This window comes from Battus philenor, unplaced genomic scaffold, assembly GCF_028537555.1.
Source record: "Battus philenor isolate CCGP_79_NKW_IND1 unplaced genomic scaffold, ilBatPhil1.0.hap1 SCAF_3, whole genome shotgun sequence".
In the NCBI taxonomy this organism is placed as follows: Eukaryota; Metazoa; Arthropoda; class Insecta; order Lepidoptera; family Papilionidae; genus Battus; species Battus philenor.
Genome location: NW_027181693.1, coordinates 13361658 through 13380996, shown reverse-complemented (window position 1 = coordinate 13380996; position 19339 = coordinate 13361658). Strand labels below are relative to the sequence as shown.

The 19339-nt window shown below is 34.2% G+C and overlaps 1 protein-coding gene across 1 annotated transcript in view; it reads left to right on the top strand.

Annotated features, from left to right (window-relative positions):
* Nucleotides 1-19339, top strand: part of Khc-73 (Kinesin heavy chain 73) — a 184268-nt gene that overhangs the window by 133518 nt on the left and 31411 nt on the right. The window contains exons 4-9 of the mRNA XM_068770894.1: nt 953-1080; nt 2883-3032; nt 15712-15959; nt 17573-17720; nt 18145-18324; nt 19061-19160. Of these exons, the coding sequence (XP_068626995.1) occupies nt 953-1080; nt 2883-3032; nt 15712-15959; nt 17573-17720; nt 18145-18324; nt 19061-19160 (954 nt within the window). The remainder of the gene's footprint in view (nt 1-952; nt 1081-2882; nt 3033-15711; nt 15960-17572; nt 17721-18144; nt 18325-19060; nt 19161-19339) is intronic.

The following is a 19339-nucleotide window of genomic DNA, read 5'->3' as shown; positions in this document are numbered from 1 at the left end:
TGAAGAGCTAAATGACAGATATTATTATTAACACTACAAGTAATTTTATTAAACATTTATTTTATTTTTTATATTTGCAATTTTGTACTGAATGCAAAATTTTTGTAAAATGAACGTATGATAATAACCATATGATACTTAAACCAAAGTAAAAAAATGGAAACACTCAAAGGTTAACTTTTAACAAGAATATTTTAAAACTTCCTTTGATATTCTGCCAAGATTTCCAGTTTACTGTTCACTATTGTTATCAAATTTGTACAATTTATTTACTTTGCAAAACTTTGCATATCTTTGCAACATTGTTAAACTTCATTTTATGCCAATGTTTTCGTGTATCTTTTTTGTTCTTACTTATGGAATACATTTTTGTTGCGGTTCTTTGTTTTGTCTATTTTTGATAAAAATGGTCTTTTCCATGTATGAACGTTTTTAATTTAATCAAAGCTAAATTTTCTTATTGAGTATATGAATCGTATATGCATCGGATCATAAATAAAGAGATCCACAGAGGCATGAAAATAACCGAGATATAGCACAGCGGATTTTATTTAGCAGTGGGTAGCCCGTATGATGCCGCGTGCTGAACTGAATACCGCTAGAAGCTTATGATTCTGGAGTGGAGACACAGACCAGCAAACTTAGTATAAAACGTGCTCTACCAGGCGGGCACGACCTTGTTAAGGTCGTCGGGAGCGGTGGATGCAGGCCGCTTTCTAATAATGGGGAGTCCAATGTCCAGTAGCGCTACTGCTGCAATTACGTTAAACTAATGTATATATATCATATCTCATTCAATTTTTTTATATATTCTGCGTTTTCTAACATTGAAATTATATTAAAACCTGGCCTGCTGGAGATGTATAGAAAAGTGATACAACTTTAGGGATATTCCTTACGCAACATTTGACATAATACAACATGTTTCTGACTGAAATTTCTTTTGCTCCAGGTTCGGGCAAGTCATACACGATGATGGGGGCGCCAGGTGCCGACGAGGGCGGCATCATTCCACGTCTTTGCGATGCACTCTTCGAAAGGATCGCCCGGCAGCAGTCGCCACCCGCACTCACTTATAAGGTAGTTTGTTTGTATAAACCTGACTGTATGACCTGACATCTTCACATGAGACAATAGACAATAGGGTTGTTTGGCATTGGTCGGTGTAACATCTCCTGAGGATGCCCCGTGGAGGGGTGAAACACGTGTTGAGTGATTAAACGGTGGTAGTTGTGTTTCGTATTGTTTACCGCACGCGCATTTATCAGCGGACTGGCGGGCGGTGCACTTCATTGCACGACTACTGCTACATAGCGGAAGTAGCTACATATTAGTCCCTTTCTTAGTTACTTTAATCTGCAACTACGTTAAGCTATGTCACTTTAGTTCATCTATTGTTACTCAAAGTTTCAATACATAGTAAACATAAGAATAAAATTCATTTTTTGGTAAAAGTGTGGGTAATACTAGTAATACTAAAGTGAGTTGAGAAGTTACACTTTACACGGGTCGGTTTATTATATTACGAGTTCGCTTTTTACCTTTATCCGTGTAACGAAGACTAGGGCCAGAAATAAATCTCCCAAGGGATTCCATTTAGGCGTATTTTAGTTCTGATCTTTCTGTACGAAAGATTGCCACAGGATGTAATTATACTAATGGGCGTGCCGGGATACCGGAGAAAACAAATTTGCTACGAACGGATTTCAAGAAAAATATTGTTCAGGTCTTTATTAGATTTATTAAAGGCATTTAGATGATTTAAACGTTACGAAAAATTAATTACGGATACCGTGATTCATAAAATGTAAAAACTTAATATTTTGCACAAAGTAAAAAGAAAATGTTTTCAGGACATACGGTAGACAATAGGTATTAAAATAAATAAGTGAATAAACACATACATCGTTTTGCTTACCTATTGTTTTATTCTAAGCTGTACATATTCATTATTTATCGTTAATTTTAGTTGATAATTTTTTTATCAGTTATTCTTTTTGAAAGTCATAAAAGGCGCTGTATGCAGGCCCCTTTTAACTGTTTGTATCGGAAATATATGGTGAAGGTACATATCCAGGCGAAGCATGAACTGTTCAGTAAAGATTATTTTTTGTAAACGGAAAATTTTTGCCTTTGAAAATATCTAAATATGTCTGTAAAAGTAACCGAAATTGATATATTTTTTTAAATATTTATTGAATTATTTACAGCTCTATATTGTATACTTCAGAAAAAAACGTAGATTCATAATAAATAAATAAAATTACAATGGGCGGTCTGGTCTTATTATTCAAGACATTTTTTTACAGACACCATAATAATATGAAAAGAGATGAAGAACAAGTAGCGGTTAGTTAACGCGTACATATAAACTCACCTATATTTCGTTTTTCAGCCCATAGACGCCCACTGCAAGGCATCGACCTCCTGCAAAGATATCTATGGGGATATACCATAAGCGCCTCGGTTGGCAGGCGGGTAGACCATCGCAGTTTAGTATTATGGTTCGCACAGGACGCTGCTGCTCTTCCAATAAAAGTTTGTTTGTAAGCAGTGGCAATTCTATATAATTAATGCATAAAGTGTGAATTATATAGGAATCGACATCGCGACCTATAACTTTGCTCAATACTACATATATTTACTTATATACATTGATATATTAATACATTGTAATATTTAGTGTTAAATAAAATAAATACAAACTGCGACATCAACGAAATACACTTTTGAGTGCCGCAACTTGCCTCCAAAACACGCGCTGAATGTATTATTTTTGTAACAGTCCTTGATGAATCTATTTAAATGGAAACTTTAAATAATAAAGACGCTATGTTAAATGACGTAAGAGATGCTGTAAGTAAACTTGTTTATTGGTGCAGGTGGAGGTCTCGTACATGGAGATTTACAACGAACGTGTGCACGACCTGCTGGACCCTGAGACCACGAGGCGCTCGCTTCGCGTGCGCGAACACGCCGTGCTCGGGCCCTACGTCGACGGCCTCTCGCAACTCGCCGTAACATCCTACCAGGTACGTCCCCCTTAAACCTTATAATCTGGCAATTATACATATTAGGGGGATCGAAGAGTGATTTCGTTTTAGTGGACATATTTTACAGAGAAACCGATTGATTTACCGCTCCGGCATTGAAAATTTGTGTACTAGATGGCAAAAGTTTGTTGATAACGAAGGTGAATATATTGTTGATTAGAAATAAAAACTTACTAAAAATGTAGTCGTATGAATATAACATAAGAAAGCGACATTTCTTTCCGATAGATAAAATTACTTTTAATATTCGATGCTAATAATACTTATTTAATTGACGTTTGGTAGAAAGACTTTTATTTTTATTAAATAAGATAAAGAATCAACATCCTATCTAAAAAGTTGCCGTGATAATATGGATTATTACTCGATCCTTCTCATATTCTCTTACCATCTCTTTTTTTCTTCGCACGCACAGATTCAAGGGTTATTCTGTGTAGGTTTTCATTTACACCATCCATTTCAAAGACAGAGGATCTTTAGATCTTGGTTTTTTCACAATACTCTGGATAACAAATCAATCGTTGTTTAGTTTTTATTTCGCATAACATAGATTAAGTATTTAAAAATTTAAGACTAATCAACTAACTAGTAATTCTGAAGTAACCGATACAGGTAAAAATATAAAATGTGACTATACGGTGGAAAGTGCTATTATTATTTTTACAGGAGTATAACACATTCACAAACAAGTATATATGTAATACATGTATGCGTAAATACATTCGTTTCCTGTGATTACCCAAAAGCAATGTTCATTGTAAAGTTTCTGCTCATATCGCTCGCTCTGTTTGAGTTAGATCCGCACGAGATGAAGGGATTAGTAAGATTTAGATATGGGCACGGTTTGTCCATTTAAAGATCCAGGAATTAAACGATTTGAACGAATGAAACCTTTCGGTCAGATTAAATTATTGTTAGTATTTGAATGTGAAAACAAAAAGGTGAACATTTACTTATTAGCTTAGTTACACGTGAGAAATAAAGAAAATGCGTATCGACTTTTTTTGCTAGGGTCGTGTCAGTAGAAAAAACATTTTAATCCTGGCAGTAGTATATAAAAATTTAAACCAAAATAATATTCATTATTTTGGTTTCAATTCAATTCATAGTTTTCGAAAGTGCCCAACAAAGCCTATTTGAAACAATAAATACATATTTCTTTTATTGTTTCACATGACAAATTTTTCTCATTTCGCATTATTTTATAAACTGCTGAAGCTGGATTCTGGAAAATGCTCCTTAAGTTTCGTTTATTACTGCAAGATAAGAATAAATTCAAAAGAATAATGGCCGTTTACGAACAAAGAGTATTTAGCAGAGGACGCTATGTAAGCAATTCCTAAATAAGCTTCAGAAATACAAAGCGTGGTACAATGTAAACGATCCAATTTAATTTTAATTGTCTCTGTCTCTTTTTATGAATTACAAAATTAAATTGTTGCGTCATTATTCAATATTTATTTAATATAATTTTTGAATGTTAATTATTGGAGAACTAAAAAAACAATTTTTATTGTTTAGACAAAATTATCTTGTCATCATCATTATTTCAGCCATAGACGTCCACGGCCGAACATAAGCCTCCCCCATTGATTAATAGGACAGATAGAAGTCTCTTATATGTTACCGGTAATATTGTTAACGAAACATGCTCTTGAAAAATTCAAAGATATTAGCGCTTCAACACAATTATATTATTAATACTTACGTATACTTGATAAATCAACGATCAAGCGACATCTACACGTTCATTTCGTTTTATGATCTAAATTATGGGAACCACGGAAACAAAGATAAATGTTGCACGCGACGGCACGGTTTTCCCGGAAGTGGCTTCAGCGATATTTCAAACGAGAGCACTTAGTTTCGCGCGCAGATTGTTTTAAAGGAAAGCGTATTGTTCACTTAATTACTCTGAAAAAAAAATAGTACTGGCGTTGAATCGTTGTTCGGCCGGAGATTGGTCGTTTCGACAGCTTGGGATAAGTTAAGAGGCTCGCGGGGTTAAAGTCTTATTACTTCGGTCGGTCCTGACCCGAGACCAATTCAAAACAGTTCTATTTGAAAATGTAACGTTCCGTGGCGATTTTGGGCCTCCTTCGTTCGTTGTTCGCGCTAATTATGCTTTTATTCCTGCTAAAGTTGTTATCTTTCCATCTAAGCGATAAAGTTATTTTGTGATCACTTCAATTTTAAAGGTTTTCCGAACTTTACTGAAGATTTTAACGTGATTAAACCATTTTATTTGCTAATTTTTGTTAGAACTGATTTTGTATTTCTTATGTATAATATTTTGAATTTTAATACCGTGTTATTTATTAATATCAGCGGTGGTCAACTTTTTTCAAAGCAAATAATGAAAAAACACGGCGCAGAAAACATATATTATTTAGTCTTTAATATTTTTCCTTGTAAGGAAGAAATGAATATAAATAAACATTCATTAGCGTTACAGTAACATGAAATTATTAAAGTTTACGCTAAATGGTAATAATAATACTGATAAGTAAGGAGTAAGAATGAGAAGGTGAATATTGCAATTTTTATTTCGACAAAGCTTTTAAGGTTGTCAGCATCTAATATCACCGAACATTGTAAGGAAAAGAATAATAAAAAAGCTATTGTGCAATCTGATGACGAAGCAGTATGTCAGAAGTCACAGAGACAGTTCGTTTATATGGGAGCATGTGAAATATTTTCAGTTTCAAATTCTCCTCAGTAGCGAACGAATCGATCCACAGAACTCGCGTTATTGGATTGGAGGCTTCATGAATAATTCCATTTGGAAGATAGGAATCCCTAATTTGACTGTCTTCAAATATTGTCCGATAATGAAATTTAAGAGCGCCATTCTGTTTTTGAATATTGCTTTCAGTCTATTTCGTATAAAAACAATGAGGGTTTGCGCTATTTGAATAATTTGAACGAGATATTTCTACTGTATTTCAAGCGATATTTAAGTCTTTTTAAAATTCAATTACCGCGGCTCCATTTTGCTTGCCTCTTTTACATCTATATTCAAGACTTTCTTTTATAACCACAAGATTCCATTTCGTAAGATAATATTTTTGAGTAATATAGTAATATTTTATAATTATTTTAATACATTTTATTTTATTATAAAAAATTGGCTGATGTAGTGAACTTGATATTATAAGTACCAGGTTTGTTTGACTCGAATAAAAAAAGTATTATAGAGACTTTATTTATGCAATGTTATAATAATAGACGACGATTAATAGTACACTACTATAATTTAGTATAAATGGGATTAATCAAGGATAATTCTATCAAGATTTTTCGTTTTTACGTCAAATATTTAAGAGCAAAGGAAAGTTTTTTTTTTTAACTTTCATCCCAACTCTCGTGTTTTAACTAAAATGTGCAATGGTAATGCCTCACTGCTTCTGTTGGTGAACCATATAACAAGACGGCGATATCTAATTCCTGATAGCTACTATATTTGAATGTATTGATAATATCACGTCGATGCAAAGGTAATATCGGCTGTGTATGTCGCGCGTGTTCATTCAAGGAACGTCTTCGGTGCGGCGGCCTATTTGAATTAGCGTAGTGTACGAGTATAATGCGGAATCGATCACATCAATATTACAAGTGGAACTCCGACGGCTTGGTACGACGCGTGCCCTGTACGAGGCTGTAATATAGTTACGTACACAAGACGCCGTTTATACATACTAAAAGTACATTAACTTAGCTCTTCAAGTAAATTATATTGTAGTGTGTTTATTTTAATCTACGGATTTATTGTTTACGTGTAACAGTTTCAATAGAGTGAATTTATACCTCATTTGTTGGCAATTACACTTCACTTATCGAAAAATCAATGGTTTCAGAAATAATAAATAACGTGTTAATGATATAGTAAAAAAGGGAAATTTAAAATAGGATTACTCACTACATATTAAAATTAATTATTGTTAACTGTCTGCTTAGAAGACTGTACTATCAGATGTTACTGAAGTATGGCATTTTAATAGAAAAAATAAATTAATGTAACATATTTCAGAGTGATTACTTTATACTAGGTGATTGGTTATAGGTGCTTTAGTTTTAAAGCTGAGAAATACTTCATCAAATCGGCAAGTATTTTTTCATGTTTTTGTGTTTTTAAATGAAAAAAAAAAACGAATTAAATCATAAATAAAGTTATTATTCCTTAGTGGAATTACGTTTTTTTTTATTTACTTTTTCTCTTGGGCTGCAACAGGTCAATAACTTTAGACAAATCTGTTAGCGCAATTATTAAAAAATAATTAGGTATATATTTTATAGTTTTATATAAATTCAATTTCATATAAAAAATTGGTCTCTGCTTTACCGAAACCGCGTACAACTTTGACATTACGCTTTTACATTTTTAATGTTATATTCGGTGTTCCAACGAATTACAGAGAGAATTATAAAAATTTAACGACTTCAAACAACATTAATATTCTTAATTCGTTTGCAATATGAGAGTCGGATGTTTTACTTTCATTTACATTTCAAAAAGGCCTTGTAAAATAATCATGAAAAAGGCTTATTAATATAAAAATAATACGTAGATTACATAAAGTAAATTGTTAGTTAAAATAAAAAGTATGAGAAATGTGATTAAAACCAGAAGCCTAAGAATGTTCTTAATAAAAAGTAACTTCTTTGTCCAGTGAAACAAATAGAATCATTTCAATTACAAGCAAATTATTCTGCTCGTACCCACCAAAAATTAACATAATGGCATTCACGTTATGTTTTAGAGTTGTAAACATTTGTTTCACAATGTTTTATAAAGATGAAAAAGAAAAAATTTACTTCTGTCTGGTAGCTTCGTATATTTAATGCCTAAATTGAATTTAATAATTTTTACTCTTTATATAAGGGTTTATTATATCTTTATATTCCCGACGTTTCGAGTACACTACAGCATACGTGAACAGGTGTAGAACTAAGCTGTTGCAGCCCATGTATCTACGGAGACTGAAGTAAAACCTAAAAAAAAAAACTAAATTTTTATAGAGAAGGTTAAGGGCATGAGTGTTTCTAGTCATCATCATTACCATTGTTTCAGCTGTTCGACGTCCACTGTTAGACATAGACATTCCTCATCCATTTTCAATAACGCTGGTTGGAAGCGTTCGTCTGTTAATTTTGCGGTTCTTAAGTTGCGCTTACCAGGACATGGTCTTCACTCCTAATATTGCCTATAAACCATTGGTCTTAAATTTTTGTCTTAGTGTGCTTCTAAGTATTCATAAATAACCTTTTCGTCGCATCGTTATACTCATTGATGTGTCGTGATCCTCTAAACATGAACTATCCTCATCTTCATTAATCTCATTTCCATTTGCCCGTAACTTTTCCAGTCGCCATCAATTATGCGACATTTTAGCAATCATTTTATATTATTTACTATTATTTAATTAAATACAAAATCAAGTAACACTGCAAGATTTTAAGATGCCGTGAGCTCATTCTGCATAAATTGTTGATTGATTGTTCAAAAATTAGTATGTTTGTACTTAACTCGGAATAACTAAAGCCTGTTGTTGTCCAAAACCTCAGCCCGAGTCTTAGTCCATGCCGATATATAATAAATTCCGCAATATAATCCTTAAAATCTAGTTTTATTTGTAGTAATATTCGCGTTAATCAGATAATTGTAGTTCAGACTTCTTTATTTCGAATGAGTAGAGCTGTATCTTTCTTGTTTCAACACGTGATCCGCGGAGTCCGTTTAGTGTTCGTAAATTGACCGAAACAATAATATTTCCGGCGCTTCCGGAGCGCTCGTGACTCTGATGTTAGTCGAACATAAATCTCCGTCGAATGATGGATTGGTTGCGTCCGAATGGGAGCGCCTCGTCATTGTCCCCCGCAATCTAATCGCGTCAAAAGCATTTTCGATGCTTTTATTGTCGTCTTTATTGCGCTCGCACTGTTGTAACGATCGTATCACGCTACGTGCTGATCGTATCCACAATGGCGTTGTTCCCTACAAACACTTACAGTCGTCATACCTTTTGCTTCTCCATTGCTTTGAAAATAAAAGGTTTTATCGAATGTTTTAGAAGTAATACACTCATAATATAATATTTTCAAATTTATTTTAACCCTTTCGTCACGGATGGTACATATGCGTACCACAAATGTGTGAAAACCTCTGGAACCTAAAATGATCGCTCGTTTTCAGTGGAAATTGTACCAGGCCGTTGTTTATGTGTTTGGCTTTGAGATTATGTACAAAAATCGCATGCTGTCTGCATGACATCTAGCTAGTCTAGCGCTAATTTCCATTGTCTGCACGTGGTTTTGGTGTAAAATTTTTTTGATAAATTTTATGTTTACTAAAACATAAAATTTATAGTGTAGGTTAACTAGTTTAACCCTAATAAAGCGAATGTTTTACGGGTAATGCGTATAGTTTAACAACGTATTAAATATAAAATAAATAACTGATTCATCTATTTATCTCTTAAATTTAAAGAAGCTTATGTAATATAATCCCGTGCGTCCGCAGTTAGGTCGCATTTATCGAAACAATAGCATGTGTTGTGTCGGACTGCTCAGTTGTCATCCGGTAAATAGTTCCTACATTTCTCATTGTACGCCGATTTGCTCCTGAACGATATAAGATTGGATTCCTTTCAAAAGAATAAATACAACGTTTTATTAATCGAACATATTCTCGTACATTTTTATGATATTATTTCTATTAATATTGTATGTTATCTATCTCGTGTAAACGTTTGGTTATGTCTCGTTAAGAGACTTAACATCATACCATTCCATGGATTTATTATACGGATGCGTGGTCCATCGCGTGTTGTAGGGTGAGGAGCTGAGTACGGTGCTTGGGGCTGACTACTTTTATAGTAGGTTTATTTTCATTTTAGGCATTCCTGAAATGTATTGGTGTCACCTTTACTAAATTTTTAACGATCCTGTCTATGCTTTCTAAGAAAACTAATTCAGAAATTTTCGCTCTCAGTTTTAGCAGATAAAGAGATTTTGCTGTTATGCCTCTGGCTTCTACCTTCACAACATAAAAATTCGTTATGAATTTATTCATGGTTATATCGTTGTCTAGGTCGTAGTGGTTCTCCTTAGTTTTATGCTCATTGGGTATATTTCATTATCAGAGAAGAGTAAGTTCTAATAATACTAAACGTTTCAATGTCCTAGAAAATAGTTATGTAGTCCGGTCTAAAAGACGTCAATGCTACAACCTAAAATATTTTATACAGCTTCTCAAACGTATCCAATCAGGATGTATGGATGCTATCTGGCGGGTATAAAAAATCCTTGATGTATTTTTATTGTTGAATCAAAATTATTGCGAACTTTTTGGATGTTATTTATTTCTGTACTTTTGGTATTGACTGGTTTACCGCATCACATATTTGACAAAACCCAAAGCCCAAGTAGCAATATTTGTTCAGAAGTATTCTACACGTTACCAGCAAGTGTTTTATTATCATCATCATAATCATCATCATTTTTGCCATAGGACGATCTCTGCCAGATATATTACTCCCCCATAAATTTCCAATTGGACCAATTGTAAATTACCAGCATCCAGCGTCTTCCAATGACCTTAACAAAGTCGTGTTTTCTGTGTCACGTTCTGTGGTGCGCTTGCAGGTCCGTGGTCTCTACTCCAGAACCGTAAGGCCGGCACTGGCGGTCATCTGTTTTGCTATGTGGCTACCTACAACTTCAAGTATCTCGTCCCTATTGCCTTTCCACAGATATAGCAAGTACTTTCAGTGCTTTTTCCCCGGTGGTTTGTAATGTATAGATCCATAGTTCACTCTAATCAGATGATAGTGAAAGAATATAGAAAAGTTATTCGAAACCATTTCCGTCGACATTTCTCTTGAATAAAGTTAATGCGTTAAATTAAAACTTAGCTAAAAAGTTGATTGCTCTTGAAGCAGAGCATCACTTTTATATCCGTCCAGACTGATTTCATTTTAGATAGGTAGAACGAGAAATGGCGATTTTTCTTTCACTTTTTAAATGCAATTTCAAATTGATTTTATTCACAGCAATCTTAATGATTTTATTAGTTATTTTAAAGCATATTAAATATGAAAAGGACTGTTTTTAATTGTTAAAAAGCGGTTTTGTCTATTTTAATGGATCATAAAAATAGTTATTAAAAGAATCCTAATAACACATTATGGTTGTTTTTAGATATGTTTTGTAGTGATCTGCGAATTGCACCGCGCTATTAATGCATGAAGATCCAGATTTGTAATTCCGAAGGCGAACAGCCTCCGCTACTGTTCATAAATATCTACACAAAAACACTGTAAGAGTTGTATACACAAATTATAGAATTTGTTCAGTTGTTTCAAAACTATCTTTATCCTTAGCGTTGCTTATTTTCGCTTAACACTCGTGAAATCATGGTGGATTTTTTCCTTTGTTAATATTTCAAGGAATCTTCTTATGGTATGGCAAGCAACGCACTTGGGAAACATTCCGATTAGAGTAATATAAATTTCAAGTTTTTTACAACGATTTTTCAAAGTGGTCACAGCGTCGTATGCATGGTTTTCTTAAAAAAATTATATTTACTCTTGAAAATACTTCGTGTTTGAATGCAAACATGTAACAAGAAAAAAAAGTTCGTACAAGACGGAACAACATCCGCAAACTTATCAGGAGACGTGACGTTAATCTCTGCGCGGTCGTGATTAAACTCCAATGGTAGCTTTTCCTTTCGGTTTATTCTAAATCTATAGATGACGGTTTGTAAGTATAAACCGTAAAGTACATTTATTTAAAAAAAGTATTCATCATGACAAGGCAGCTTTCATATAGTCTACCAACCGCGCCTTCATTTCAAATCAAATTAACTGTTCAATGATTCGTTGTTAAATAAGCAAACGTTTATTATGATGTTACTTTTAAGAAATAAATTATTAATTTGTTTTTTTTTTTAACACCTAAGAAACATGTTTTAGTTGATTTTATTATTTTCTAAATCTACGTGTAAATCATTTTCCTAATCGGTGATATAATTGAAAAAGTTCTTTGTGCCAGTATGTATATACTAACTTATAAGTAATTGATGTAATAAATCGCCAAATTGTTGTGTAGTACTAAAATTAAAGAGAAGCTCTAACAATAATACTAACATGTTTTTATAATTAATTTGAACAATTTCTTTCCCGATTTTATGGGAGTACACAGAGTTAATTAAAAGCCCTGTCCCTAGCGGCTAAACATTTTACGTCAATAAAAACAATATATATATATATATATATATATATATATATATATATATATATATATATATATATCCAATTACGTACACTATTTACAAAAAGTATCTATCTCTAATCATTAAAAAGTCTGGTTTGCTTTCAATTTGTTTATAATATAAAGTAAAGAATACAAAGCTATTGCATTATAATCTAAATACTAACTTTTATATGTAATATGTAGTAAAATATGAAATTGACGAAAGATGAAGGTGCGAATCGAAGGTCTGCATGAATGTAAAGGTCCTGTATAAACAGGTAGCGCTCTAAATCATTTGGGTTGCCGCGGTACAGCGCGGATAAAAACTTATGTTGATTTATTCGCGATTATGGTGGAGATGTTTTTCATTAATTTTTCATGAAATATATATTCGGTTTTGCCTTGGAATATGTTTGTGTATGGTAATCAAATACTAGACGAGAATTTTAAAAACAAACGCTTGTAGCACGCTCTTTTTGTAGGTACAAAAATAGTCTCGATTTAATAGCTTCACCGCCAGTGTCTTGAACATGGGAGTTAGTCAGAAGCTAACTTACTTTTTGTTGTTTATTTGTTTAGAAAGGACTCAAATCGTTTTAGTTAAGCGTCATTTGCATAAATAAGGTAATTAAAATAAATCAAAAATATCACGCACCGGCGCGACACCGGCACTGTGAAAGGAATACACTGTATTAGTACCGGGTCTCGCATTTTTTTCACGTGACGGACCCTTCCTCGTACTCACATTACAGGCGCAATAAAAAAATTATAAAAAATAACGAAAAATTAATAATTCGCATCCGAAGTTGGAACTTCAAGAGTAATGCAGACACTAGTATGTTACTTCGCGCAATGCCAGCGCCTTACAAATTCGTGAAATTTGACCTGTAAACATATCGCGCCGGCGCGAGACCGGTAGATGAGTTGTTTAATACTTTAAGTGGTCTTGTAGAACAAGTTACTACTGAAGGATGGTGAATTCCACAAATAACATCAATATGATTTAATATGAAATTTCTTTAAATAAATACATTTCTCTTTGAACTTTTGGGTCGCATTATAAACATGAATGTTAGTAAGTAACCAGAGAATTAAAACTGCGTAAGTAAAATTTATTAAACGGATGAAAATAAAAAATGCAATTCACTTTAATAACCTAATAACACATTCAATGTTATATAAGCAATCTACGAAGCCAGTGCTGGTAAATGCATTTCCTGATTGGAGCTGAATAAACAGTAGTCCTGTTTGCTTTGCAAACTTAGAGAAACGCAATGTTGTCTTTACGTGCGAGAGTCAGGAAAGCATAGTAAAAGCCGTCGGCGTACTTCGCAATAGAACGAACCTTACTTAATTTCGCCCCGAACCTGGGAGTCTTGGGAGTGACGAGTTCTGACATATCATTCTTAATTTTTATCTTAGACTTAGAGCGTTTATTCTGACCACTGCGGTGACAAAAACAGAAATTAATTAAATATTTGCTTTTATTACTTTCGTAACAATACCTGTTATCGGTGTCCTAATGTTTTGTATTTATTCTATTTAAATTTAATAACATTTAAATAATGTCTTATGAATTTTATTCTGAAATAAAATACGTAACATTTACATTAAAATATAAATATAAAACATATAGTCATTTACTTTCCGATACTTGTTCCGATTATGTCGTTAAGCTTACAGAACTGACAGACGTTCAAGCTTATAGATCGCGATGTTAAAGTTGGCGAACTAAGCTCGACTTTACTTATAGTGCTCCACGTTGTCGAAAACAAAGATTTTTTTTAGAATATATAATTACTGTTATTGTATAATAAAACATATACGTATAAGTATTTTTTTAATTTTCTTCCATCTTTTTGACTTTAGACAAAAAAATTATAGCCGCCTAAAATTTTTTAAGCATAATAAACAATATACTCGTTCATAAACAGAGAAATTGACGAGATTATATTCGTTAACATGGAAAGTAATAACTAAAAGTACAAGTGAATATTTGTTATAGATGAAGATATTAGAATAATATAGGTATATAGAGAAATACAGGTGGCTTGCTGTAACTAAGTAGATATAGTGTTAACTATTGTTAAACATTTCACTTGTCTTTACATGAACTGACTTAGTAATTTAAGAGACTCGTTACGACCTAGCCATGACCTCTTACTTCTTTTAAAGGGGAAAACATCTTTATAACATTTAAGGCAAATCATTAACTAATATAATTTAAAAAGAAACTCGTTCGCGCGTCTCATATTTTCCGCCGGCAAAGCGACCGATCAGTCTTGCGTAATTGCTTTTGCAAAGACAACGACTAATATGAATTTTCCATTTGTGGAGCGAATTACTTTTCGTTTACCTCGGATCCATCTTCGGCGCGTGACGCAAAGTAACGCTGCGTTATTTCTAATTATAAGCTCGTGTTACTTTGCTTTTGCTTATATTGCGACCTCTGCTGTCAGTTTTTCAACGCTACGTAAGGAATTGGAGTATTAATTTTATTAAATAGAAAACAAAATATTTTTACGGCATTTCCTCTTTAACACTACAAATATATTAGAGAATCTGAAATTAAAAATGCCGACGCATTATTCTTCGTTTATGGCCAAATTTTTACCACACAGACCGTTTGGTTGTAAAATAATTAACCGCTGAATTTAAGCCGTGCTAAGTGTCACTACCTATTTTTAAGAAAATGATTAGGAAATATTTACTAGGCCAATAATATTCTTTAATTATTATTTTTTCTTTTTGTTACATTATTTTTTCTAAGGCTAATGCGATCTAAGACATTTTGAGGTTTTTATTCATTATCTATTACATCAATAAAATATATTTTACGGTATTTATTATAATATATATAAGCATATATGTATGTAATTTTGTATTCATGTTTGTTTTGTACACGTTAACTACCCGTTACGTATACTTCTACCGTTCCATACTATGGCTGTCTGGAAAAAATCGCCTGGTGTGATAAGACAACCCATTGTACTTTTTCCTATATTATTATGAAACTTTTGTTCATATTTTCTAACGTGTACAATAATGAATATTTAATTAAATCAAACATTTTTTTGATTGAGCTGTATATCGGTAGATAAATTCTCGTAAATCGAGAAATTCACTTATATACATAATTGGTTGTGAATGAAGATCCGTACTCTCTATCTGCTAGTTAGTTTTTGACACAACTTATTTGTAAGTTTGTTACAACGGCATTGTATGCTTATTTAGATACCATACCATGACCGGATAACGTGTCGATCTTTGAGAGAGACGTAAGCCTTGCAGCGGGCGTCCATTATTAGCAATCATGTTGATGATAATGAGATACTTTACTTGTCTTGTCTGCTCTTTTTGCTACAAAAACAATTGTAGTCTTGATGTAACACCTTTATTTCAGGATATCGACAACCTAATGACAGAGGGCAATAAATCGCGGACGGTGGCCGCCACTAACATGAACAGCGAGTCGTCTCGCTCGCACGCCGTGTTTAGCGTGGTGCTAACGCAAACTCTGTGCGATGCTGCCACCGGCGTCTCCGGCGAGAAGGTGGCGCGCCTGTCGCTTGTCGACTTAGCCGGTTCCGAGAGAGCGGTGAAAACGGGAGCCGTCGGAGACAGGCTTAAGGAAGGATCTAATATTAACAAGTAAGTGTCAAATTATAATCAACTATACAGCTATGCAGTAAACGCGCCAGTTCTCAACTAACTAAATACTATATACCGACGCCAACGAATCCTTGTCCACTTTGATCATGCTGTCTGGAAAAAATCAGACCATTTGGATTTTGGATAAACTACTTGTGATGTGAAGGTACAAAATAAATTGGTGCTTAATATTTTTGTGCTGAAACGAGAAGAGGGGTAAACCATCATGAAGAATGCTGGATGACTTGTTAAAGAAGTTGAAGTTACTTCTCTGATAACTCAACTGAACAGTTTCGAGAAAAAAAATGTTGGAACATGTAAACTTTATACATTCTTACTGTAGACGCGACGATGGTAGCCTTGACCACTAGGTGGACTGACGACATAGCCAAGGTCGCGAGATGGGAACAGCGCAAGACCGGTCGTCTTGGCTATCTTCGAAGGAAGTCCAGGCCTTGCGGTGGGCGTCTATCAGTTGACATGATGATAATGATCTGATGTTTGAAATTAATGGGATTAAAATTTTAAAATACTTTAAGTATGCAAACTGCAGAGATTGCAGGGTTAGTCATTACACGCGTCCCCTGACAACGGCGCGTCAGTGTTAATATTGCAGATTCGTAACTACGCTAGTTACTATAGTTAGGTACACTTTAATCGCTACGTAATTTAAACTCCGATCATTAAATCTGAGGAGCGAACAAGTTTGCCGCAGAGCAATTACTTTGAAGTGAAATGCTTTATTATAGGGGTTCCCTTATGACTTTTCGTCTCTTATTAGTGATTACATTTAGCGCAATTTGTCAAAAAGTGTTTTCTTCGTTTATAATCATCACATTGTTTATTATTTCTGTAACCATTCATTTTTAGATAGGGTAAAGTATCATACATCCTAAATATTGACGGGGTAAGAGGAATTCTCAGAGTACCTATAAATAAAGGTTTAAGCTCAAAAGGTGTGCCTTGTGCATCGCATCTGTAACCATGCAGTGGACCGGACAGGAATGCACGCAATTACGTGCTATCCTGTCTATGCAGAGTTTAGAGTGGCTTGTGAAATGAAATTGTGTAAGAGCATTACTCGTGGCAGCATCGCTTTCCTTTTGGAGGAGAAAGAGAGTCACCACACTTTCTTGCGATTTTGTTACAAGGTTATAAGTGATGTAATTAAGCGTAATAAAAACTTGTAACATGAAATATGGCGAGGGATGGAACGCGATGCGTGAATGTAATGTAACTAAATGTGAGAACGATAGAAGATATGAAGGATGAAAGGGAGAAGAAAGAGGGACATTGTAAAGGATGAGAGAGAGAGAGAGAGAGAGATCAAAAATAGGAAGGTTTATATCCCTGTCCCAAAAATAAGACGGGGGAAGAGATGCCCCAAATAACGGAGGCCATTAAAAAGCACTGCTCATTATTTGAAGGCAAAACGTGCTGTACTTTCACCTCGTTAAAGTTTATACACATATAACCAATCAGCTATATATATTTAGTTTAATTCTTATATGAAATTTTAAAAGGTGTTGTGACGTAAAAATTGATTTATGGTAATAAACGCATAAACTATACTTACATGGTTACTGACGTCTTGACAAATAACTTTTACACAGGTCACTGACTACACTCGGTCTCGTCATATCTAAACTGGCGGACCAATCGTCGGGCAAGCCCAACAAGGATAAGTTCGTACCCTACAGAGACTCGGTGCTCACCTGGTTGCTGAAGGACAATCTCGGCGGGAACAGCAAAACCGTTATGGTAATGATTATCTTATTAAAGTACAAGAACTAGCAGAATAATTAAAAAGTCAAGTTACGCGCAGAATAGATAATCGCGGTACCTTTACGGCAACATTGAAAACGTTGGAAGTAAGTCGTGTTTAACATGGAAGCCTATGGGTAGGACTAGTCCAACAGTGGACGTAGTCCTCTTCGGTCATTGTGGTGATCTTTGCGGTAGGCATTTGCCTTGTAGTGAGCGTCTTTCGGCTGACATAATGATGATGAATCGAAAAATTGTTTACCAAAGTTTACAAAGAATAACTTAAAATATTATTCTTGAATTTAAAATGAGTTTTGATAATTCAAAAGGCGATTGTAGGCCGTACTTCTGTCGATAGACTCAAAACGTGTTTTATGTCTGTTGTCTACGTTTATAACATCTGTGTCTGTTGTGTGTTTAGGTGGCGACCGTGTCACCGGCGGCGGACAATTACGAGGAGACGTTGTCGACGTTGCGGTACGCGGACCGCGCTAAGCGTATCGTCAACCACGCCGTCGTCAACGAGGACCCCAACGCGCGTATCATCCGCGAATTACGCCAGGAGGTCGAGGCGCTCAAAGAAATGCTTAAGCACGCAACCGTAAGTACCCTTAAAAATATTCGATACTTAGGTTTTTAAAATTCAAAGGCAAGGATAATAAAATAACAATGAAAAAAATTAAAACATAAACGTAATAAATGTAGATGTAAGCGTACGAAGAAGCTCAATGTGGTTCCCGTAAATTGTTCAGTGTGAATCGAAAATAATTCACACACTTCTCCGCCACACTGCCAAACTACTGGTGCAGTATGAATCAAGATCTATATGACATGAAACTGAAATGAATGTACTTGCACTTCGTAACATGAAAGCATTGCCTCTATAATTGGCTGTTGCAAACGGTACATTGCTGGTTTTGTATGAATCAATATTCTTTTCAAAAGTTGTTTACTCGCAATATAACCATTATAATGACAGATGTCATTAACATCGCGTCACTTTTGAGATGATAAAAAGTATACCTTTTACAACAACCAATATAATCATTAGTGGTTTGTTAAGTACAGAAGATTAAATAGAGTAAGAATTTCTTTGGTCGATGATCGCTGGGACATCATAAGAAGACGACTGATGCAGGCCGCGTCAAACTGGATATATTGTAAATCCTTTGGGCCTATGCCCCTCAGTTGACGTTCGATGGTTGAAATGATGATAAATTTCTTGTGTATGGCCTCAATAAGAGGTTTATGTACATCGTGAAAAATGTCACATTTTTTTGTGTTAGGGAGTTTTAAACATTTAAACGCAATACACTAATTTAATCGTCGATATTCAGGGTTCTCCGGTGGGCGAGGATGTACACGAGCAGCTGGCACAGAGCGAGCATCTGATGAAAGAAATGTCCCGGACTTGGGAGGAGAAACTTGTCGAAACAGGTTAGTTTATAAATAATAATAAAAGTATAAACTTGGAGGATGCGAACATATGTGAAAATATAACGTTATGTGCGAATAAAGTCGCACATATCCTTATAATTCCCATTGTTTTCTTAAATAATATACATTTACATACATCCGAGACGTAATTATTACACAAACGGATTGTAATTTATATA